Source organism: Eulemur rufifrons, chromosome 5 (genome assembly GCF_041146395.1).
Source record: "Eulemur rufifrons isolate Redbay chromosome 5, OSU_ERuf_1, whole genome shotgun sequence".
Lineage (NCBI taxonomy): Eukaryota > Metazoa > Chordata > Mammalia > Primates > Lemuridae > Eulemur > Eulemur rufifrons.
This window is the reverse complement of record NC_090987.1, coordinates 53,205,180-53,229,503: the sequence shown is the minus strand read 5'-3', so window position 1 is coordinate 53,229,503 and position 24,324 is coordinate 53,205,180. Positions and strand designations below refer to the sequence as shown.

At 45.1% G+C, this 24,324-nt stretch overlaps 1 protein-coding gene across 3 annotated transcripts in view; it reads right to left on the bottom strand.

Moving 5' to 3' along the window:
• Positions 1-13,681: 13,681 nt before the first annotated feature.
• SPIRE1 (spire type actin nucleation factor 1) overlaps positions 13,682-24,324 on the bottom strand; it is a 184,907-nt gene continuing 174,264 nt past the window's right edge. For 2 of the 3 annotated variants that reach the window (XM_069468295.1, XM_069468296.1), the window contains 5 exons: positions 19,209-19,346; positions 18,547-18,617; positions 18,026-18,053; positions 17,795-17,931; positions 13,682-15,784 (listed from right to left, as the gene is read on the bottom strand). In XM_069468295.1, the coding sequence (XP_069324396.1) occupies positions 15,526-15,784; positions 17,795-17,931; positions 18,026-18,053; positions 18,547-18,617; positions 19,209-19,346 (633 nt within the window). In that variant the 3' untranslated portion in view covers positions 13,682-15,525. Of the gene's footprint in view, positions 15,785-17,794; positions 17,932-18,025; positions 18,054-18,546; positions 18,618-19,208; positions 19,347-23,633; positions 23,808-24,324 lie in introns of all 3 variants that reach the window. The other variant, XM_069468297.1, reaches the window with a different exon arrangement.

The following is a 24,324-nucleotide window of genomic DNA, read 5'->3' as shown; positions in this document are numbered from 1 at the left end:
CGAGGGCCGCACCAGCGCCTTGCGATGAGCAGTGGTAACTACAGCACTCATTATCCTGGTATAGGACTTTCAGCTTTTGTTAACCGCGTGCGTGGTGTGCGTGGCGTGCCAGCGCGAGAGGACGCTTGCGAGACGCAGCTGCACGTCAGTCTCCAGCCCTGTGCTTCTCATGCTTTCCGTGGTGAGGTCGAATCACTGGGGCCATCCTCTTTCCACCTCGTTTCCTGTTTCCTGGCAGGGTCTATTTCCAGGGGACCCTGACCTGTGGTCACCTGCTGATGGAGGCAGTGAGCATCTCTGGCAAGCTGCCCTCAGGACTCAGTGGCTTACACATTCCTTGTCACCTGCCCTTGGTTAGTTCCCCAGCTGGTCCAGAGTGTGTCAAAGGCTGCACTGATGGGGGCAGTTTTTCATTTTGGGCAAAATGTGCACGTGTTCCTATGAAGAACATTTTGTGCCCATCTCTTCACTTGCTACAAGCCAGTGCTCAGCCATGTGGCCACCACTGGCCACTTCCTTTTAGTGGCAAAAGCCGCTTCTGGCATTTCCTTGAGCTTCCCAAACATTCCGTGGCTTCCTCAGCCACCAGTGGCTGGACCACCACACATGCACCTGACACTTGGTGGGCGGGGACACATCTTCATGCCTCACCTGTAGGACGGGGGAGCGAGTCCTGCTTCCCTTTGCTCAGGGCCCCACCTCTGCCAGGAGCTCCTCGTCCCTGTCCAGCTGCTGTGCTGTCCGCCCGGATCAGCTCCCCACGGTGGGGCCGCCTGTCCGTCTGTCCTCAGCACCTGTGCTCACGCAGGCCCCTCGGGCAGCACGCTGTGTGGCTCGAGGCGTCTTTAAGAACTTCTTGCTGATTTTGCCCAAGTCACTAAAGCTGAGCTTTGCTAGAGACTTTCACCTTGACCCCAAGGTCATGGTCTACCACGGCGCCTCTCCCTCCTGGCCTCACCCTGGGTTGAGCACAAGTAGAGCTTGCCTGCCTGGCATCGTGTGTGTGTGTGTGGGGGGGGGTGGCACGTGTGTGTTGCTGGTGTGTGACACTGTCACCTGAAGTCAGTTATGGGCCCCTCAGGTTCTGCTTCCTCATGTACCAGAGCTAAACTGCCTCCATCTTTAATCAGATACCTCACCAAAAAACTCAAAATAGGACGAAAGAAGAAAGAAAAGAAAGAAAAAGGAGAAAGAGAGAAAGAAAAAGGAAGAAAATAAAAGGCAAAGAAAAAAGAAAGGGTGTGCAAAGAGAAGAGAGAAGCGAGCGTTGCGGTGGTGGCCAGCCCGTCCGGGAGAGGAGGAGTCTGCTGGACTCGCCGGAGTGGCCACAGCCTCCCTGGGGGCTCCCGTGGTGACTCCAGGAGGGGGCGCCCCAGCCCCGGGTGAGGCCGCAGAGCCTGCCCTGTCCCGCCGTGGGGCCGTTGCTAGGTGGATTGTCCTCGCGTCCCCGCCTGTTCTCCTGGGCAGGGGCTCCCGGCTGCTTTCTGCCAGCTCTTGGGGTCTTGCTCAGTCCCTTCTCTCCTTTCAGATGGCCCTCCCCACCCGGCCAGCGCTGCCTTCCCCCAGACCCCTGGGCAGGTGTGTCCCTGCCTCGGCTTGTGCCTGTGCCGCCTCCCCCTCTCTGCGGAAGGAAACCGGAAGGGAAGTGGCCTCTGCCCCTTGGGGCCTCCGCGTCCCTCGCTCGGCCGCTCACCCTGACCTGAAAAGGAGCTGCGTCCCCGTGGGGGCCCCGCCCGCTGGGCTCACTGTGAGGGTCCTGGGGCAGCCCCCAAATGTCTTTTCCCTAGAGCAGGTGGGGCAGCCTCTCCCGAGGACACCTGCCACGGGGGCATCTGGGCCCGGGTCGGAGCGCCCGCCGTCCCTACGCCGCCGGCCGCCGCACTGTGCCACCTGCCGGGCTGGGGCTGCAGACGCCGCCTCGTCTCTGAGGACTGTTCCTGTTTTTCTCCGAATGGTTTTGTGGGCATTTCAGGGACGAGGGCAAAGGTCTTTTCCCACCATCTGTAAATCAAAGTTGTTTAAAACGACATTAATTTTTTTAAAATATAAAAGCAACCTGTGTTTATGGTTAAAAGAACAGGCGTCTGTTGAAGAATAAAGGCCTCCCTTTCCCAGCCCACTTTTTTTTTTTTTTTAACAAAGTTTCCCTGAAATTTTCTGTGCACATGGAAGTATATGTGTGGTTTTTTTTCTTTTCCTTTTTTTATTAAACACGGATAGGATCATGCTGTGTATACTGCGTTGTGCCTTTTTTCTACCTTTAAGCAACGTTATCTGGAAAAGCCCCTCTCGAGGATCGGCCGGGTAGCAGGAGGCTGCGAGGGCTCCCTGCCCCCTCTGCTGGGCCTTGTGAGGTGGTGGCCCGGGTGTGACACCCACGGGCTGCCCCTCTTGGAGTGGCACCATCTCCCTGGGTGCTGTGTGCAGCGCTGTCTCTAGTGGCAGCCTCTTACTCCCCTTTCAAGGTAGCTCTGTGACTTGGTAGAGGTAACGGTCTGACACCTGTCACATAGGCAGTTCCTAGAGGGCAACCAGGATATTTGCGATTTTGGAAATCAGGGTTTTGAAGGGTGGCAGGAGGGCAGCTTCCTGTAATCCTGTGCGATGGCGAGGGCACGCGGAGGTCCCCTGCTTTCGGAGGCCCGTCGCATTTGTTAGGGCGAGGGCAGTACCCGCGGCGGTCACGAGCTGCTCCAAACCTTTGGTGACTGAGTAGGGAAAAAACCCCTGCATGCAGGGCGGGTTTTATTCTTCTACGCTTTCTATTATAAATAAATTAAATATTTTTTTTTTTCTGTAGGTGGCCAATCATTAAACTAAGAAAGTAGCAACTTTTTAAATATTTGTTTAGTGTGAAGTCGTTCGGCGTCGCGACTTCTGGTTTGGGTGCGGACGGATTCGGTATTTATTTACACGGCCCTTTGTGCTGGGAATCGCCGTGGGCGCAGAAGCAAATGTTGTGTGATAAAGTATCAGGGAAGCAGTTTAACCTTGGTTTCTAATTTAAGAAAAGTGTGAAGTTCAACTTTAATGACAGCACTGTGTCGTAGTCTTTGTTCCACGGGTCCCTGCACGCCAAGGAGAACTCTCCAAGGGCAGCCTCGTGTCGGAGACGCTCTGGGGCGAAGTCCCAGGGTCGAAGCCCAAAGGACCCCTGTGTCTTGCGTGACCCCGAGCGGTGCCCAGCGCTGTTCTCGGAGGGGGCGCTCGCGTCGCCGTCCCCACGTGCCTGCGCCCGGGGACAGGGGCGGGAAAACCCGCGCGTTTGCCTGGGTGTCGCCTCTTTTTCTTTTTTGATGGGAAGAAAGTTTTTTTTTTTTTTTTTTTTTTCCTAACTTGGAAGTTAACTTCCCCAGAGTTAATCCTTTCCTCGGAGTCCAAGATACCGAGCTGGAGGGAGTGGCGCTCTCAGACATCCTAAGGCCCCTGCGCTCCAGCGCGTTTCCTGTGCGGTCCGATCCTCGGACGCTACCCTTGGCTTTCAGAGACAGGATGCTGCTTTCAGAGGGCGGGGGATGTTTCTACCCAAGGTCCCCGGTGCGGTTGGCCTGCAGACTTCAGGTCTCACCCAGACACTGCCCCGTGGGGCTGGCCCAGCTCGTGGGTGGCCCAGAAGTGCCCGCCCTGGGACGACGGGACCCTGCCTGCCCGTGCTGAAGTTTTGTGTCCTCTGTGCACACTTTATGTATTCACTGACCATATGAATGATTTGGGGAAGTCATATGATTTCAGTGAGGGTATTCTTAACTTTTAGAACTTTTTAGTCCACTAGTAGGAATTAACTATCAGCTATAAAACTATCACGCAGTTTCTCACTAGCGAGCAGTTAGGATTCAGCGCTGATTTGGATTTCTAGCCTTGACGTCTCACCGGGTCGTGCGCACACTGTTTGCAGCGGCTGCAGGAGAGCTGACTCAGGGCGGGCTGGCAGGCTGCGGCCGGGAGCCAGGGTGTCCTCCCGACTTTCAAAGGCTTGCGAGTCCCCCTCCACGCAGAAGGGTACGTGAGGGAGACCCGAGGCCCCCTGGAGCTCAGGTACTCGCTCTCTGGTTTTCGGACCCCTTTTTTTGCAGATCCCACTGCATCTCTCAGCCAGCGTAAATAAAACTGAACTTGTTCCCTTCCCTCACGCTGCTTTCCTTTCCTCATTTCTGATTAGTGCTACTGATCCTGTCTCCCAAATATAGAACCTGAGTTGTTGAAGATTTCCTCTTGCCTGTTCTCTCCGGAGCCATTTGGAAACCAAACATTCCTTTTACACGTCTCAGATCAGTTCTGTGGCCTCTCATTTTTACTGCCCCGCTCTGCTTTGCCCCCAGCAGGCCTGTCCCCAATACCCTCACCCGTGTGTGTGTCCTGCACACTATGGGGGCCTGGCCTGCGTGATCTGGGGACTCCAGGGGCCACACTGTAGGAGGTGGCTGCTTGCCCCTCGCTTGCTCTGCCCTGCCATGAGGACACTGGGAGCCCTCTGGAGAGGTGCACGCGCAGGCAGAGTGTGAGGGGCCGTCTCAGACGCGGCTCCAGCCCCAGGGCAGCCTTCCGGAAGCTGCAGCTGGCACCTGGACTGCAGCTTTGGAGAGGCCCCGGCCACGACCACCAGCTGAGGCTGCTCCTGAATTCCTGACCCACAGAAACTTGTGAGATAATAAATGCCTGTTATTTCAAGCCACAGAGTTTCGGAGTGATTTGTTACACAGCAACAGATAACTGATACATCACCTTATACTGACTGGTACTGTCGCCTTCCCACTGGTCTCCCTGCGTGCTGTTCCACTTGTCCAAGTACCCCAAAATATCCCTGTCGTAACTTCCCTGATTAGAAGCTAGAGAGGTTTCTCATTCTGTTCTGAAAAAAGTCAAAACCAAGGCCCAGGCATGGCACAGATGACCGATGCAGGTGACCATCAGGTGACACCTCCAAAGCCAACTTAAAATCTTCCATGAAACTGCCCTTGACCGACACTAGCACACAGCACTGTAGATTACTATCGATTCCTGGAGATTTATAGTTCCTTGAACCTTTTTTTTTTTTTTTTTAAACTATTCACATACGTATTTGGCCAGTTTATATTCACAGCTGTTCTACTTGGCAGGTGCAGTTCTGAGCACCAGTGATGTAAGGACCAAGTTCAGAATCCTAGCAGTTCCCCGGAAAGAGCCGGGGCCGCAGCAGGGCTGACGGCGCGGTGCTAGAATTAGGTCTCAGGTTTGACCTCGGGCAAATGACAACCTTATTATGCCCAAGTTTTTCACCAGTGAAAGAGGATATTAATAGTATCTATGCCAGAATTGAGTATTAAAGGCTGTGGGTGCTTAGCATAGTGTTTGATATATATAGCAAGAGCTCAATAACTGGCCAAAAATTTTATATAGTAATAGTCATATGCTGAGCACAGAATATTATAAAGCTTATTTTCATACTTTTCCTATCAGCCAAATTGTCCTACTATGACAAATTTGAAATAGTTTAATATTTCTTATTTCAGCCCAACTGGCATAAACATTTTTAATCAGACTTTTATGATTACTAGTCAGAGCTAACATACTGCAAAAGAGGCAAGCAGTAAAGAATTAATGAGTACACACTCAGCACTGACAATATACCCTTTGCATTTGTGTGGCAGCTTCCACGACAGTCCCCAGGGTCTCTGTCGCAGGTCAGTTTGTCGGTGGGAGGCAGGGCTGTGCCGGTTGCTCCACCCGGGGCTCTAGGGTCGAGAGAGCCCACAGGGACATGTGAGGAGTGGCCCATGAGTTTTCAGGAGGGGCCGGAGCCCAGACTGGCCCGAGTCAAGCATGCTAACAGCATGAGCTGCTGACATCTTGGCGGTCCTGGCTTAGTCTCATTTCCACGTTGAACCTGGTCGTTCAGTCACTGATTCACTCCACACCCACTGAGCGCCTGTTACATGCCAGCTATTTCTTCAGAAACTGGGGCTGTGGCAGTGAAGAGATGCCCGTCTTCATGGAGCAGTGTAACGGGATGTTGAGCGCTCGTGCAGTGGAGCAGGGGGGCAGGGAGGAATGAGGATCAGGAGGCGACATAGGGCAGCCACTCAGGAGGAGCGCAGGCGTGTCCTATGGTGCCTCGAGGGGTGGCACCTGTGGTAAAGCAACAGGCACACACTGAGTGAGCGTGGCAGGACCGCCAACTATTTGACCTATTCGAAGACGGAGCTTTGCAGAGAAGCAGAGAGTAAGTTCTGCCTTGCCCTGGACACATTCAAACTGAGCCTATCAGCCGAGAGCTTGCAGATGACGCCTGCTGCTGCTGGCTGGAGGGTGGGGAGGGTAGACCATTTCCAGCTTGAACAGTCAACTGTAGAGACCAAGTCTGGTGAGAAGAGAGTGCAGGCAGTGATGGGGTCTATAGCACGGAAGGCCAAGGAGACCAGCTTCTCAGCTGGGGCTCGTGTTAATACACATGGAGGACATCTCAGGGACTACCTGCGGCTGCTTGGTCAAGGAAAATTACACATCAAGTAGATGAGAACAGCCTGCTCTCTGCAGTCACCTCTGCTAGTCACCTGCTTCTCTTTCCATCTCCAACAGGAAGTGTGAATTGCACTGTGGGGCAAAGGAACGTCAGGCGCCTGCTACTGCCGAGGCAGGTGAGGCCTTTCCCCGCGACAGGAGCTGCAGACGACAAGCAACTGGATGCTGCAAGACAGCGGTGCGAGGGTTTTCTTATGTGTGTCTGTTTTTAATATAGTCAACTCATCTTTCTGAGGTTTTTCTTTTTAATTTTGAGAGGTAGACTTACGTTCGTTGTTTCTTTCTTTTTTTAGAGACAGGGTCTCGCTGTTGCCAGCGATTAGTAAAACTGAATTTGCCCTTGCCTCGGAGTTTCAAATAAATGCAACACATTTTTCACTTTTTCTTGCTTTCATGTAATATTCATAATCAGGTTTGTCATCAACACAGAGAAATAATGGCTAGAAGGTATCAGTCACTTCACACTTCACTTCAGGGGAAGAGCTGGCTTGGATTACACAAAGATGTTTCTCAATATCTAATTACCCTAACCTCAGGTTTCAGATGTGTTTACTGGTTGGTACCTGTGCAGTACTGCTTGTTTCAGTATCTTGAATATCTCTCCAAGTTCCAGGTGACCTTAGAGACCTTCTAGTCTAACACCCTTGCTTTAAAATTGAAGAAATAAGTCCACACGTGTTAGGGCGCTCTCCCAGGGTAACACAGCTGTTCTGCTGCCAGGCTGGGGCAGTTTAGTTAGAACCATGTCAGATACTTGAAAACCAGGTATTGCTGAGAAAGAATCTACTTTGCTAATTACACAATAGTTTTTTTCAGTTATCAGGACGAAGGGTCCTGAAGAAGCCTCTCTGCTGGTGAATACCGCTTGGAACCGTGGTTCTTGCCGTGGAGGAGGCCTCCGCCACCGCTGCACCTGAGGGGTCCGCCAGTCACACCAGAGCACGGAGCTCAAGTTGACAGCCTGTGCATCTGATTTCTGAAGCCACCCAGCGACTGTGGCACGATGACCCTAGGGATCATCTCAAGTTGTGTTCCCCTGGTTGGTGGACAAGCTGAATTCTCCTTAGGTGTCTCTTCCCTTTGGGATGTCTAAGATCAACGTTTCATCACTCTAAAAACAGAAGTTCTTGGCCGGGCGCGGTGGCTCACGCCTGTAATCCTAGCACTCTGGGAGGCCGAGGCAGGAGGATCACTCAAGGTCAGGAGTTCGAGACCAGCCTGAGCAAGAGCGAGGCCCCATCTCTACTAAAAATAGAAAGAAATGATCTGGACAGCTAAAAATATATAGAAAAAATTAGCTGGGCCTGGTGGCGCATGCCTGTAGTCCCAGCTACTCGGGAGGCTGAGGCAGGAGGATCGCTTGAGCCCAGGAGTTTGAGGTTGCTGTGAGCTAGGCTGATGCCACAGCACTCTAACCCGGCCAACAGAGCGAGACTCTGTCTCAAAAACAAACGAACAAACAAAAAAAAAAAAACCAAAAAAAAAAAAAAAAAGCAAAACAGAAGTTCTCCGTTTTCTGTTGACGATCTAGAGTCTACGCTGCAGAAGCTGCATGGTTCAGGTTTACCGTGCAGACTCGGCTGTCCCTCCCTTCTCCCACACGCTGCCCTATGGGTTCACACGGTGTCTGCTCAGGAACCTGACGTTCAGATCCTCCACCCACCTTGGGCATTTCTACTCTCCTAAAAACTGCTGCTCCTGGGAGGGGTTGGGAGGTGAGGTTCTCTGCTGTCACCCTAAGCACGGGGCCTGGGGCTGAAGGCAGGTCAGAAGGGAACCCTCAGGCAAATAAGGATGTACAGAAGACGGGCAAACTTGGAGGGAGCCACCTTGCTCAAGGCTGGGGGGCTGTGCTAGCTGCACCCAAGGCAGGAGCCCCCCCTTCCTCCACTCACAGATGACCCAGCCTCATACAGCAGCTGTGACAGCGTCTGGCCCTCTTGGTGGCAAAAGAAATCTGAACACTGACTTGTGCCAAACATCCAAGTGCTTCTTTAGCTTGAGCCCTGGGGTCACAAATAAACTTACGGATGTCCCACTTTTTAAGAGCACTGTCCTGTCAGTTCTGCAGCTTACTGTCACTGCCTCATCATGTGAGCTCTGATGTGTCCACCAGTATCAGGGGCAGAGATGCAGAATGTCTGCACGGCAAACTCTATTCTAAATGACTATACAACATCATATATATTTCAATGAAAGGAGCCAGAAGAGTGCCAATTCAGTCTTCGGTAACTGCATCTGAACTTTTGATTAGTGAAAGCAGAATTTTACATTAAGTGGGCATTTGGCTCTTAAACTTTTTTGGGTGGGCAAAGGGAGATGTTTCTGGATATGTGCCTTTGGCCCACATGACGGAAGGACCACATGCTTTATTGGCATAATTAATATGCGTGTATGTGCGTGGTGTGCACACCCGCATGTTCTGCAGAGATATCAGAAGTGGACTCTCTAAATAAGGGTTAACCAAAGCACTTCCCACTTATGGTATCCAAGTTTTCTGTATCTCTGGAATCCAGGAGGCGCAGGTCTTGTGACTTGGACTTAGAATGTCACTAAACTTTTGTATTATGAGTTGGACACACATACACAGGAGTCTTATCATACACATATTCCAGAGACACTTTAGTGGAAGGGGCTCCTAAAAAATGTCTGGCAACTGAGGAACAGCCTGTATAAATGAATCAATATCAAATTCAGTATGATGTAATGTTTAAGATATTTATAGGGTCAATGATGCATTCTACCTTAGTTAACATAAAAACGTAAGAACTTTCCTCAGTTCACATTTTGGGAATATGTCCTTTGGGGAATTCTATTTAGAAAGTATACATAAAGGCTTTTTCCCAAACTCATCAAATTGTATACAGGTATACCTTGGAGATATTGTAAATTTGTTTCCAGACCATTGCCAAAAAAACCCCTCAAATATTGCAATAAAGCAAGTCACACAATTTTGTTTTCCCAGTGCATATAAAAGTTTACACATACTATAGTCTATTAGGTGTGCAATAGTGTCTAAAAAAACCAATGTACATACTTTAATTTAAAAATACTTCATTGCTTAAAAAATACTAACAATCATCTGAGCCTTCACCAACTTGTAATTTTTTGCTGGTAGAGGATCTTTTCTCAATGTTGATGGCTGCTGACTGAGCAGGGTGGTGTTGCTTAAGGTTGGGGTGGCTGTGGCCATTCATTTAAAATAAGACAACAATGAAGCTTGCTGCATCAATTGACTCTTCCTTTCACAGATTTCTGTAGCTTGTGATACTGTTTGATAGCATTTTTACTCACAGTAGAACTCCTTTCAAAATCGAAGTCGGTCCTCTCAAACCCTGCTGCTGCTTTATCAACTAAGATTTTGGAATATTCTAAATTTCTTGTTATCATTTCGACAGTGTTCAGAGCATCCTCACCAGGAGTAGATTCCATTTCAAGAAACCACTTTCTTTGTTCATCCATAGGAAGCCACTCCTCATCCCTTCAAGTTTGACCACGAGGTTGCAGCAACTCACATCTTCAGGCTCTGCTTCTAATTCTAGCTTTCTTGCTATTTCCACCACATCTGCAGTTCCTTCCTCCACTGAGGTCTTGAGCCCCTCAAAGTCATCCATGAGAATTGGAATCAGCTTTTTCCAAACTCATGGTAATGTGGATATTTTGGCCTCTTCCCATAAATCATGGAAGTTCTTAATGGCATCTAGGATGCTGAATCCTTTCCAGAAGGTTTTCAATTGACTTGGCCCAGACCCACCACAGGAATCACTATCTATGGCAGCTACAGCCTTAGGAAATGCATTTCTGAAATAAGACTTGAAAGTCAAAATTACTTTTATTTTTTTTATTTAATTTAATTTAATTTTTTTTTTTTTGAGACAGAGTCTCATTCTGTTGCCTGGGCTAGAGCGCCATGGCATCAGCCTAGCTCACAGCAACCTCAAACTCCTGGGCTCAAGCAATCCTACTGCCTCAGCCTCCCGAGTAGCTGGGACTACAGGCATGTGCCACCACACCCAGCTAATTTTTTCTGTATATTTTTAGTTGTCCAGCTAATTTCTATTTTTTTTTTTTTTTTTTTTAAATAGAGATGAGGTCTCGCTCTTGCTCAGGCTGGTCTCGAACTCCTGAGCTCAAATGATCCTCCTGCCTTGGCCTCCCAGAGTGTTAGCATTACAGGTGTGAGCCACCGCGCCTGGTCCAAAATTACTCTTTGATCCATGGGACTTGGGTGACCAGGTACATTGTCAATGAGCAGTAATATTTTGAAAGGAGTCTTTTTTTTCTGAACAGTAGGTCTCAACTAGTGGGCTTAAAATTTTTAGTAAAGCATGTTGTAAACAGATGTGCTGTCACCCAGGCTTTCTTGCTTCATTTATAGAGCACAGGCACAGCAGATTTAACATAATTCTTAAGGACCCTAAGATTTTTAGAATGGTAAATGAGCACTGGCTTCACCTTAAAGTCACCAGCCGCATTTGGTCCCTAGTAAGAGTCAGCCTGTCCTTTTAAACTTTGAAGCCAGGCATTCACTTCTCTCTAGCTATGAAAGTTCTAGATGGCATCTTCTTCCAATAGAACGCTGTTCAGTCAACATTGAAAATCTGTTAGTGTAACCACCTTCATCAGTGATCTCAGCTAGATCTTCTGGATAACGTGCTGCAGCTTCTCCATCAGCACCTGCTGCTTCACCTTGCACTTTTATGGTGTGGAGACAACTTTTTTCCTTAAACTTCATGAGCCAACCTCTGTTAGCTCAGACTTTTCTGCAGCTTCCTCACCTCTCTTAGCCTTCATAGAATTGGAGAGAGTTAGGGCCTTGCTCTGGATTAGGTTTTGGCAGGTTTTATCTTCTAGCTAGACCACCCAAACTCTCCATATCAGCAATAAGGCGGTTTTACTTCTTATCATTTGTGTGTGCACTGGAGTAGCACTTTTAATTTCCTTCAAGAATTTTTCTTTTGTATTCACAACTTACTAACTGGCTCAAGAGGCCTAGCCTTTGGCTTACCTGGGCTTTTGATCTGCCTTCCTCATTAAGCTTGAGCATTTCCAGCTTTTGATTTAAAGTAAGATATGGACTGTTCCTTTCACTTGAACACTTAGAGGCTATTGTAGGGTTATTAATTGTCCGAATTTCAATATTGGTGTGTCTCAGGGAACAGGGAGGCCCAAGGAGAGGGGAATGGCTAGTCAGTGAAGCAGTCAGAACACACATTTATGGATTCAGTTTGCCATCTTATACGAACCCGGTTCATGGTGCCTGAAAACAATTACAATAGTAACATCAAAGATCACTGACTGTGGATTACCATGACAGATATAACAATAATGAAAATGTATGAAATGTTGTAAGAATGTGACGCAGAGACGCAAAGTGAGCACCTTTTGGAAAAATGGTGCCAACTGACTTATTTGACTCAGGGTTGGTTGCCACAGACCTTCCAATTTGTAAAAAATGTAGTAACTACAAAGCTCAATAAAGCAAAATACAATAAATCAAGGTACGCCTGTACATTAAAAATGTACAGGTTTTTTGGAATATGAATTATACATCAATAAAGCTATTTTAAAAAGCTTTATCCACCTATACACAATTTGTCTCCACATATGTGACTTATATATTAAAACGTTACTCTTTAATAATTTTAATTTCCTACTTGAGGCTGCTTGATAACACAGCAGAGTCACTTGTGGTGGTCCCGTTTCAATTTTCCCAGTGTGGTCCCTGTAGACTGCATCTCTCAAACGACAGTTAGCTGCTGCTGATGATAAAAGTGCTTTGCCTTCCCAACCTTGTGATTTCTAACAGCTACTTACCAAAAGACATCACCATTTTACAACAGGAACTCAACACAGAAGGTACCACGGAAAGCCATTTTATTTATCCCTAGGTAACTTTTAAAATAAAAGACTGTAATGGAAAACATTTAGTACGATCACATCCCCCTGAACGCCAGCAAGGCTTGGACTGTCACACGCACAGGAAGCTACGCAGAAGCCCGGTCCCTAGTACACATTTTGTCATGGTCCTTCAACAGTGTTGCATGTACAAGATTTTCTGCTATTTTGCTTTAGCAAATGGCAACATAATTTAAAACTTTCATGTTTCCTATGATACCTAAAATCCAGTACTATATTTATTAATAGAATTAGAAAAATAAAAGCCTTAAAAATTTAATGGTATGGGTTCATGGTGCTAATCACATTATCTCTTCGAACATAAGATTATTTTTAAAACTCCTACATAACAACCTCTGGTTTAATCTGGAAGGCTTAAGACTTGGAATCTAAGTTAAGTTAGTGTATATATCAATTATTTGAGTTTTTACTTGCCTTGGGAGAGTTAAGCCCATTGTCCACTGAATGAATGCCTTTTAAATATTAATAAATATGCCACAGTATTTACAAGCATCCTTGTATACTCCGATGCTGACAGAAAGTTAAGCCATGGGGAGGAAGCACAGGCTTCCCAACAGTGTGACTTCATGCCACGTGGGACAAAAGGAACCGGTGCCCAGGCCTGGAGGGAGCTGGGGTGAGAGCAGGGACACTGCTCAGATACGCACATTGCTCAGAGATGCAGGGGACGCCAGGTGAGACCAGCCAGACTGCAACGGTTTTGTTGCTGTTGGATTGGAAGTAAAACCTGAACAGCAGGAAACCAGGACAAAAAGGAACACTGCAAAGGGAGGCTGTTTTGGAAGGAAGGACAGGAAGCTATGCCTAAAGCTGGACGAGGCTAAGGGTTTTTAAAACCAAGCTCCACAAGCTCCTAGTGAATTACCTAACTCAGGTGAAGTGTTGAAGGAGGGTGTACCTATCATGGATATGGGAGGGTTAAATGCAAGAATTTGCTTTGGCAACCAAAAAATGACGCTAATTTGATTTTTACAACTTTAAGTGTGCCATGGGCCCTTTCTTATACTGCTTCCTGCAAACTGTTTCACATGGACACACCATCCACTTGACTTCTTTAATGCACTTGGCAAACCCTGTTAATGCTGTTGAAGAATTTATATTCTAATGCTCTAGTAAGAGGTGATCATAATGCCCAAATCATCCTATATAGTAACATAGACCCAAAGAAGTGAAGTAAAAGGGAGAGATTTACTAGATATTTGCTTTGTGAACGTGAATGAAATTCTTATTTGGGGGATGTAGTTTCTTATGTTTTAATAAAAACAGTAACTACTCATTAGTTTAAAAAGCACATTCTCCTAGGTGCATGTGTACATACACATACAAATACCATTTCCTCCCCCGTGTACCCTTCCTGGCAGTTACTTAAGAAGCTCAAGCATGGGGCCAGTAAAAGGGGTGGGTCCCACCTAACTGTCAGATAGTCTCTTAGAAAATTTTATAAATGAGATTCACCCAATACAATTTTTAAAGCTTTTAAACAGGAGTCTTTAAAATAATTCAAACACTTAAATCATCAATAAGGGTTCTCTGCTGGCCCACTAACATGCAAATTCAGATGAACTGTTAACATGCATTATTTTAGTCAACTGGAAAAGTTTATTTCATAAGTATAAGTCATTTTAAGCCATTTTCTAAATTGTAAATTTCAATCCATTTAAAAACTACTACCGGAGCAGTCTTGAGGTATTACTGTTAATTTCGTATGGAAATGTTACTGTATTTCAATGCAGGATGAGATGCGACTGCCATGCCTCTCATTAAACGGTGCTGTCACGGTGCTGACTACAGATGTGTCCTGTGGCTTTCAGGAAATCATTGTGCATGTGCATTAATTGATTTTCCACACAGTAATAACAATTTGATTGGCTGGTCATCTGTAAGCACACCAAAATAATAAAGTACAGCCCACGGTGTGGGCCATCTCAGGTACACAATGCAGCCTCAATGCACTTTCATCAGAAACCCAACCTGCTCACTCACGTCATTTACAAGGAAAACCAGTGCAAAAAGCATCTGAAAGTTTTGTCTGTCAGCAGGTTAATTTTCTTCTAATTTTAAAAGAGCTAGATATTTTTCTTTTAAAATTCATCTATAAAAATAAATTTCAGTTTGAGACCTTAGATACCAAATTGTGGCTTAATTTAGTCACGGTGGCTGCGTTATAAAGTTATGAAAAACACAGTTGAAAACCATGAGCTCCAGCGCCTGTCCCGCAGTGTGGCCAACAGCGGGCACCCCACACTGCCGCAGCCCTTCTCACAGCTAACCAAAATGTACGCACTTCCTGACAAATCTGCAGCCTTCCTTTGTCGAGACTCCCACAAAACTTTAATTCTTAGACACTCATTATAAAACTGTTAGTAACCATAATACATTCAAGATAGGGAATGAAAACCTGTCCCCCGCTTGGGAGACTCTGATCCATGGCACCGGGACAAACCCGGCAGCTCAGAGGAAACAGCCACCCACGTGGGCATGCAGCCCATTCAGATGTTTTGCACTAGAATGCAGACATCAAATTCCTTGTGTAATTTTTATCTCAGAGCAACAATAATTTAAAAATCAGTTGATAGCATCAGCAAATCCTTCTAGGTTTTGTGCTGTAAGACGATAGACAGCCCGGCCCGCCTCCAGGTACCTGGTGTGTGGCAGGGCTCTGGATCACTATGTACATGGGGTAGAAACACTGTCACGTGGAAATGCCAATATGACTTACTGCTTAGGACTGTGCTAACATCGACACCTCTGTTAGGCTGATTTCTCATAGGAGAAGCTTTTTGCCTTAGTCAGGAAATTATTCAAGGAACAATAAAAAACTGAACTAAGGAAAAAGTTTCTGGCTTCCAAAGCCACAGACACACAAAAGCAAGTTTCAAACTACTGTCCTCTCTCAGTGCAAATGAGCAATTGGCTGACCTGTCACGTATCATCAATCGATATAAACACAGCATTCAGTCTGTGGAACAATGTGATGCAGCAAAAAATCTGATCTAATGCAAATTCAAGCCTATTAAATAAAACCATGGAAGGGAGAGACAGTCTGGTTCAGTGTTCTCGTGCACTGATGCCGACTCTGAACACAAAAGCAACTGAAAGGCACGAGGCTCAGATCTCATTGATCGTCCTCTCTGAAGGGCAGTACTCCGAGGGGCCTGGTGAGGACATATAGAAAGACTGTGTTTTCCTTTTTAATCGGGCTCTTTTGTTGGCCAACACCAGGCTGCGCCGGCTTGAACTGATGATTTCCGAAATGAACTTTTTGCAGTCCACACACACCTCCATAGTGCTCCAGTCCTCCATTAGCTCTTTGGGAAATTGGAGTTCTTCATCTGATTTGTCCAGAGACTTAGATTTTGAGGAGAACCTGGAGGGCAGGGGGGAACCACAATATGCACTGTTACTTATAGGTCTACTGCAATACTAAGACAATATGGGTTAAAAAAAAAAAAAAATACAGGTGGGCGTGGTGGCTCACGCCTGTAATCCTAGCATTCTGGGAGGCCGAGCTGGGAGGATCGCTTGAACTCAGGAATTCGAGACCAGCCTGAGCAAGACCCCATCTCTACTAAAAATAGAAAAATTAGCCGGTCATGGTGGCACGTGCCTGTAGTCCTAGCTACTTGGGAGGCTGAGGCAGGAGGATCACTTGAGCCCAGGAGTTTTAGGCTGCAGTGAGCTATGATGACGCCACTGCACTCTATCCAGGGTGACAGAGTGAGACCTTGTCCCTCTCAAAAAAAAAAAAAAGTAAATTTGTTGTCCAAACATCATGGAATAGATGAGTGATTTAATCATGGCGAGTTCTTCCAAGGAATTTCTTATTAGAGACAAGGCTCAGAAATATTTTTAGAAAAGAAACCTGGATATATGTTTTATTAAGAAATAAAACTAAAAACTCTCAACCACCCTTCTAGAATTTTTGGAAAATAGACTATTCACCTGATTACCATATATACATGGATGGTGAATTCCAACAACTAAAAATTAGATAAACTACATGATGCTAATGTCCTACTGATGATTCAGAAGGACTTAAATTTCTTTCCCCAGGGTTCTGGTGACCCTATGAACAGTGAACACTAGTTAACTGTAGACGGTAGGTCAGACTTTAGGAACCTGAAATAATTTTATCTTAATCCTATGAGAGATCCTGAAAAATTATCTTTTCACCAGTTTCCTTCTCATTTGTGTATTTATCAAACATGCCTCGCCCTGCTCAGCAATCCTCTATATTTGGGTGATTGGTTATTTGGATTGCAGAAACCTGGAGTTAACCAGACCAAAATCATAATAAATGCTTTCAGGAATATTTGAAAAACCAGGAATCACCTACTCATTTACTATCTTAATTAAACCAAACAAGATGCAAGGCATAGTACACAGTAAGTTCAGAGCAGGTATAGGAAAAATCAGCTGCTATGTGCACTGCCTTGAGCCCACTGATAGCTCACACTCAGAGGTCCTCACAGAGCAGTGGTGTCTCAGGAGACAGAGTCCAACCGCAGGGGCAGGCATTTGAGGTACAAGTTTTGTGTTGGGTTCGCAGCTTCCTCACCTCACTGTCCACAGCCTGACATGTGGCTGGTGCACCACACCGCAGCCTCTCAGCCCTGCCAGTGTGTGACTTCAGCCGGTCTACGTCTTTCCATCTTTCTTAAAGACCAACACTAACCTCATCCCACATGCAAAGGGGCTGGTACTCAGGCAATTTTTTTTTTTTTTAAATTGCCAGCTGTTGGTATAAACCTTTATTTCTGCCTTTATAACAATAAAGTAAGCCAAAGCTATTGCAGATGTTGTAAACACAGGATTAAACAGATTTTCTTTCAAAATCAGAGAAGAAGAAGAGGCTTAGACTGTCACATGCAAGTTTTTAACTCCACTGAAAACAAGGTCCACATTAAAGATGACTTGTAAAGGACACAATAAAGTAGTTATTTTGAAAGTATTGTAGAAAAAATAAAAACTAGGTGATGAAAGTATCCTTCAAGTAGCCAGCTATTATCCCTTGAAAAGTTACCTTTGGGGAAGTTTTAGAGATTGGTGTGTAAATCTACAACTATACTAAAACCAACCAGGCTGGGTACGGTGGCTCATGCCTGTAATCTTGGCACTTTAGGAGGCTGAAGTGGGAGGATCGCCTGAGCCCAGGAGTTTGAGGCTGCAGTGAGCTATGATCCTGCCACTGTACTCCAGCCTGGGTGACAGGGCAAGACCTTGTCTCTTAAAAAAAACCAAAAACCACCTCGCCAGCCAAACAATCAACCAAACCCCCTCAAGCCCAGCCTAAATCCTAACACCTCACCAGAGTCCTCAAAAAGAGTAGTATTTTTTTTACAATGATGCTTTGAAGACCCAAGCCCCTTGTGCTCACCTGGCAATGCTCCGAAGTGGCCGATGGTGGCTAGCAGAGGGTTTTTCTGACCTCATACAGCTTTCCCCTCTTTGCAAGGCAGAAGGTCCCAATGAAAAGATAGGAAGAGTGGAGTATGGCTTGGAGGGCAGCCGCATCTATTATTCCAAATAAAGCTGAGAGTGAGCAGTACTGTTAAAGAGGCAGTCATTAAAATGAACACAAGTTATAACTTAACCAAGCTTAGCTTACCTTTTTGCAACACTGTGAGCACACCGGCCTGTACACAAAATCAGAAGTGTTACTTGGTATGACAGAATAAAGGCGACTGGGGGGTTAGAGAAGCCGAAGGCTGCACAGTTGTGAATTTCTAAAATCAACTGCAAAAACTCTCTGGTTCTTCTGTCAGAATATAACAAATTGATACACTGAGGATTGCCTGAAAGACAATCAATCTGTAAAACTTAACTGTCAACTTCTGTCTGTTTGGAATTCTTTTATTTGTCTATTCAGGGACCACGTGATAACCATATCTATTTTTTTCTGTTCAAACATGACATATAATTAGAATTATCTTGGCTATGTACAAGAAATAACGCAGAGAAACATTTTCCAGGTTCAACACCAAATGCATGTTTGGTCCATCCTCTCGAGGAAATCAAGATTCCTAATTGCAAGGCTATCACGAGGTAGCGTAGCAGAATGGGCAGGAAGGCATAGTATTTCTCTCACATTTGGTACACCATCTTTTCATCAATTACAAAACATCTTACCTCTTACAGAACTGACAGGTATAAGACCAGGTGAAGAAGGAAAACCTCCTGGTTCGGCAACAAAAGCAGAGCTAAAAAATACAAATTTAAAAGGAGAAAAGAAGCATTGCTAACAGCCAATTTCCATGTTTGAATGTACTTCACATCTATACACTGGGGAAGTTAAGCAGACAGGAGGAGGACGAGAATTCGGAAGTCCTGTGTGTAACGGATGGCGCTCTGTGATGCTGATCATCTCGGTTTGTATTTAATTATAATTCTATTTCAAAAGGTAAAAAACCACAGCTCTCAAGTGTCTCACCATCATGGAAGCAATCTGAAAGTTTAAAAAAACTCTCTTCTGTTTCTCAGATATATTTCCTTTATAGATCCTTTAAAAGTATAAAGAGATTAAATGCAGACATGGTTTAATGAAGGTGTATGATTATTATGGTTGTTTTAAAACTTTCCACAGATTTCGATGTCTAAGGGAAAAACAGAAAGACTTCCTTCTTGTGAGCAAGGCAGACGGGGACTGTCCACTAGTGTATGAACAGCTTACTTCCTCCAGTCCCCTAAAACTGGCCTGTACCATCTGGCCAGCAGACAGCTCTCCTAGGCGGCCATGCACGGGGCTGGCCCTTCTTCCACCCTTCTCGTCAATCAGTGTTAAACAGCTCTACCTTTCCTTTTTTCAGGGCAGTGTAGACATCTTTATACTGTTGGTATTTTTCCAGCTCTGCCTTCACCAGCACCTGACGAATATGCATCACTTCTTCCACAGTAAGAGCAAGGCATTCCACTGGGTAGCAGAATTCCTCCTGAAATTCAAAATGCCATATGAATAAGAAACTCCCACCCCTGTTTTGGAAGTGCAAAATTTCCCTTCAGATCAGACACCTGGTTAGTAGCTTCAGAGTAGAGGTTTCCCAGCGACCACTGGGACAGCCCTGGCTCCCTCTGGGGACCACACCATTTCTAATTACACAGAGAACCACAGATGGCAGAAAACATCTGGGGACCCCGTGAAACACTGTGGCCTATCAAAATTTCCAATGAATGAAAGTTCCTCACATTTGTTCAGATATTCCACCACCAGTAACGCTGCATCATTAGGCAGAGCTACGTGTCTGCTTAAAATTGTGAAAAAATTTTGTTCTCGACCAATTTTATGTCAGGTTTCTCCTATGATTATGCACAAACATTATTTAGTGTTGTGTTATATACAGTATGTACTAACAGATAAGTAGCAAGTTTACAACATTGGTCCTGCTTTTTAGAACTGGTTTGTGGTACCCAGAATAGCCGGAAGAAGGGGGTTAGTGACTTATACTGACAAGCACTATCTAGTGATCAGTTACATCAGCACACCTTGACACACCGTAATGGTGTGACTGCAACAGGAACACGAACATGTGGGAGCCGTTACATAGGAAGGCGTTCTTTCCAGGCTGCCCACAGTTCTCCAGAGTTCTCTTACTACTTTTCAACAACTGCTGAATGCACAGTCAGCACTGGAAAGATGTGGAGAAATTCAAAGGAATTTCATAATAAATATTTATGTTGGCTGCCTTATGTTAATGGTTTCCCTAAAAGCAGCTGCAGAAGTGCTGATGCAACTGATCCCACTGAATAAGAGCCTCAGGCCCATCCGCTCCCCATCCAGCCGGCACTTGATTGGTGGATCTCAGAGAAAGAAAGAATGGTCTTGTGCATTTGGACCCTGCCAGGCTTCAAGGGGCCATTGTGGTGCAGTGACACTGAAACCGAATGTCCTCAGCACAAACACATTACAATTCACTCCCACACACACACAACAGCATTCTCACAGGCATTCTGGAATCCAGCAAGCCAAGTGAGAAAGCACATGACTATGAATGCAGTCAGTTTATGGAGTCTTAACATTCAGTTCTTTTAATCAGAGAAAGAAAAATAAACCTAGGTTGCAAACTTGACAAACATTAGCATTTACTAAAAAAAATAGTATGACGCACTACTGCTTCTTACTAAAAATCAATCAAAATCCTCTCTCTTCAAACCATCTTGAGGAAGATTAAATTTGCTTAAAACTATTTCAAAAAATAATTCTGCAATTGGAGTTTTAAGATGAGGAGTTTATTAGTATTTAGAAGGCAGGGTAATAGCTTATTCAGAAAGATTACATCATTTGCTCCAAGACACTCAAAATACTCATAAAAAAATCACCCATCACACAATTTTTTCTTTCAATGGGAACTGCTTTCAAAGATGACAGGATTAAATTGGCATGTTCAATTTCTAGTCTGATTTGCTCCACCCTGAGAAAAGAGAGTAGCATCAAGTGGGAACAATGAATTGCCCTTTCGAAGATTAGGCCATTAAAAGTGTGCACTAAATAAGTAGTGCCAGCTGAGTAGATCCCAGTGACTGCTTTTCCCAGCTTTTATGCCATTTCAGAAGTTTTCCTATGATCATTTTTATTCATAAGTAATGAGTATGACTTTGGTACATTTTCTGACAGCTAAGTATATGATGAGCTGTAACATAATAATTAATGTATGTGTCTAGAAATAACCAGATAACCAGATTTGTTATTGTGGGTGCAAGAAGTACCAATTTAATTAACTTTACACCTAGAATACCCGAGCTAGTAAACATTTCAGGTAGATGGTATAATTCTTTTTTATTTGTAGGGATATCCTAGCACACACAATAAACCCGACAGCCTGTACTTCTCTCTCTTCAGTCTTAAATCACAAAGGGCTCAGTCAAGCATGCTTTCAACTTAATGCTTTGAACCATGTGCAAATCCAGTACTTCATAGGATAAAATTAAAAATCATGGATTTTTGCTTGTTTTCTTGTTCTTTTTAGAAATTTCAAACAGACTACCCTTTAATAAAATAAATTCTATCTGGTCAAATGCTAATGTTTTAATTCTGGAGCTTTCCCAAGGACAACAAAACTTTAATGCAACATGAAAGAAAATGACAAACAGTTACTATAATAGTTTTAATTATTTTTTTCAATTGACAAAAGCATTAATTTGACATCTTCGTAGCCAAATTAAACTTTAACAGATGTTGCTGAGCTACTAATGCTCCAAACCGTAAAGAGCACTTAGGGCTCCAACGGGAGCGAGCGCCGGCCACCACCACGACCTGCGGCAGGGCCCCGCCGGCACAGCGCCAGCTCCCCTGCTCCTCTGTGCTTCAATGTGATCCCCAAATCTAGGAAAGGGAGGCTAAATCTGAAAGAGTTTTAATAAGAGTACAATATGCTACAGGAACAGACATGCCTTTAAAACTTGCTTTTATGCATATAACTTAAATTGCTGAGATTTTGTTGAATATACTGGTTATATTTTACCATTCAGAAGGGGTCAGAGTTAGGCAGCACAGAGGTTAGAGAGCTAACATAACATTTTGGTTATTGAGCCACAGAGAGAAATGGGAAGAGTTATCTTTTATGTACTGTTCTTGATTAGTAAAAACTTCATAAATAAGAAACAGATATTTTGAAAATTATCCAAAATAAACATTGGTTTTTGAATTTTTAATAAACCAAAGGGAGGCGAATTTGAATTAAAATAGCAACTATTAAGTTTAATTACTCTTCTGGGGGCAGGGTTCAAATTCAACTTTAAAACTAAAAGTGAATGAATCCTTTCTTTGCCTAGAGCAGCATGTGGACTTAGTGCACAGGTATCTCTGTCTGGGGAAGATTCATAATAAAATGCCAGGAGGTCTTCAGTAGTGGCAGCAGGGCTGACAGGAGTTAAAAAGCCACCCCAGTCCTTGACCACTTGCTGCTCCACAATGGAAAAAGGGAAGGTGGTTTCCTCAGCACTTCAAGACAAAGAACACAGAAAGGAATGTGCTGTGTCACATTTACATTCCGAGTCTCCTTTCTCTACCAAGATAGGTAAGAAAGATAGCAAAGAAACCAGCTGGGGCGGTCATCTGTCAAGGACAAGTTTAGTAAATAAAGGGCCAGGAGAGCCAGGCCCTGCCTGAGTCCACAAACCGGCTGCTCTGCTGCGACACTGGGGGTGGAAGAGGCTCCACGTGGGCCCAGGGCTTTCTGTTTCACTTATAAATGGGAAGGTTCAAATAATAATAAAATATATCTTTTTTTTTCTTTTTTCTTTTTGAGACAGAGTCTCATTCTGTTGCCCGGGCTAGACGGCTGTGGCGTCAGCCTAGCTCACAGCAACCTCAAACTCCTGGGCTCAAGCAATCCTCCTGCCTCAGCCTCCCGAGTAGCTGGGACTACAGGTATGCGCCACCATGCCCGGCTAATTTTTTCTGTATATTTTTAGTTGTTCGGCTCATTTCTTTCTATTTTTAGTAGAGACAGAGGTCTTGCTCTTGCTCAGGCTGGTCTTGAACTCCTGAGCTCAAACGATCCACCCATCTCGGCCTCCCAGAGTGCTAGGATTACAGGCATGAGCCACCACGCCCGGCCAAATATATCATTCTGTATAAAAATCTCAAAAAACAGTAATAAAATGCAGATTTAAAATATTTTAAATGACCACATCAATAAAAAGAAAACAAAATTTCTCTTTAGAGATGTAATACTGTCATCTTCACAACACAGCTTCATGACAGGTGCTGAGAACACACAGGTTTTCTGAGCCCAGGGAGGCCCATTCTCTGGGTATGTGGCCTGCAGAGCTCTTGGTGGGGTGTGCAGGAAGCTGTGGAGGGCGGGGTGGGGGCATCACTGTGGCTACCTCGCCTGGCAGGAGGCTGTTCTGCTCACTGAATGCGTGAGCAAATGCTCTTCTGATGGTAGCGGGGCAAGAGGAAAGCACCATGGCGCTAAGGGTGCCTCCTACACATGGAGAAACGGGGCCCCTGCTATACAGTTAGTCACATGAAGAGACAAACATCCACAGGTCCCTCTAATCTGATGCTGCATTTTGACTTTGTTGTCCTTTCAAAGTTATTTCCCTCTCATCTGAGATCATGGCATGATCTATGCATCCTACACAAGATTGGAATCAACGATCAGAAGCAAAGTGCCCGTCTAAGCTGTTAATTCTTGCAGAGTGCAGTAGCTGAAGTATTGTCAAAGAGATAGAGAGAATAAAATGATTCCCAGAACCAGCAGAAAGAGGCCAACCTTTGAGGATTTCCACCTGCTGGTAAAAGCTCTCTCACATAGATAATACATAGCCCCTGCTACCCCAAACATGGCTGCTTCGAAAGGATGAGAGCTGAGCAGAGAAGCTGTTTGTATGGTAGAAAAAAGTGGTCGGAAAGGCGTCCTTGGCCATACACTGGTTATCCTAGGCACCTGAACAACAGATAAGGGAAAAAGAAAATGGCAAGGGGAAAAGAAAAGGAGAAAATAATGCTGAACATGAGTGACCTACAAATAGTGATTACAGATCGTGAAAAAAAAACAAAAAACACCATGAAGATGATAACAGTCCATGCCAACATCTGCATCCATACGTATAAATCAGTAAGCAAGCCATGAAGTCATTCCTGGAGTTGACACAGCAAAGATTTAAATTTAGGATTTTTCTAACTTGGTGGTCCCGAGGACACTCTGAGTCTCTGAAATGGGGCTTGCTGGGACACAGGACAGAGGCAACTGCCCCTGTGCCCAGGAAGGCATGGACTGGCTTCTAGGGAATATATGCCAGGTAGCTGCTTACTCCTGCCCCTGGGAAGATATTAGAGACAAGGTGCTTTTCGACTTGATGGGCAATCACCCTCAGTTATTTGACCAAATGATGAAAAAAAACTCATTTTAAATATCCTAAGGAAAAGAAGGATGACCCAAAAATAAAAACTATCGATAACAA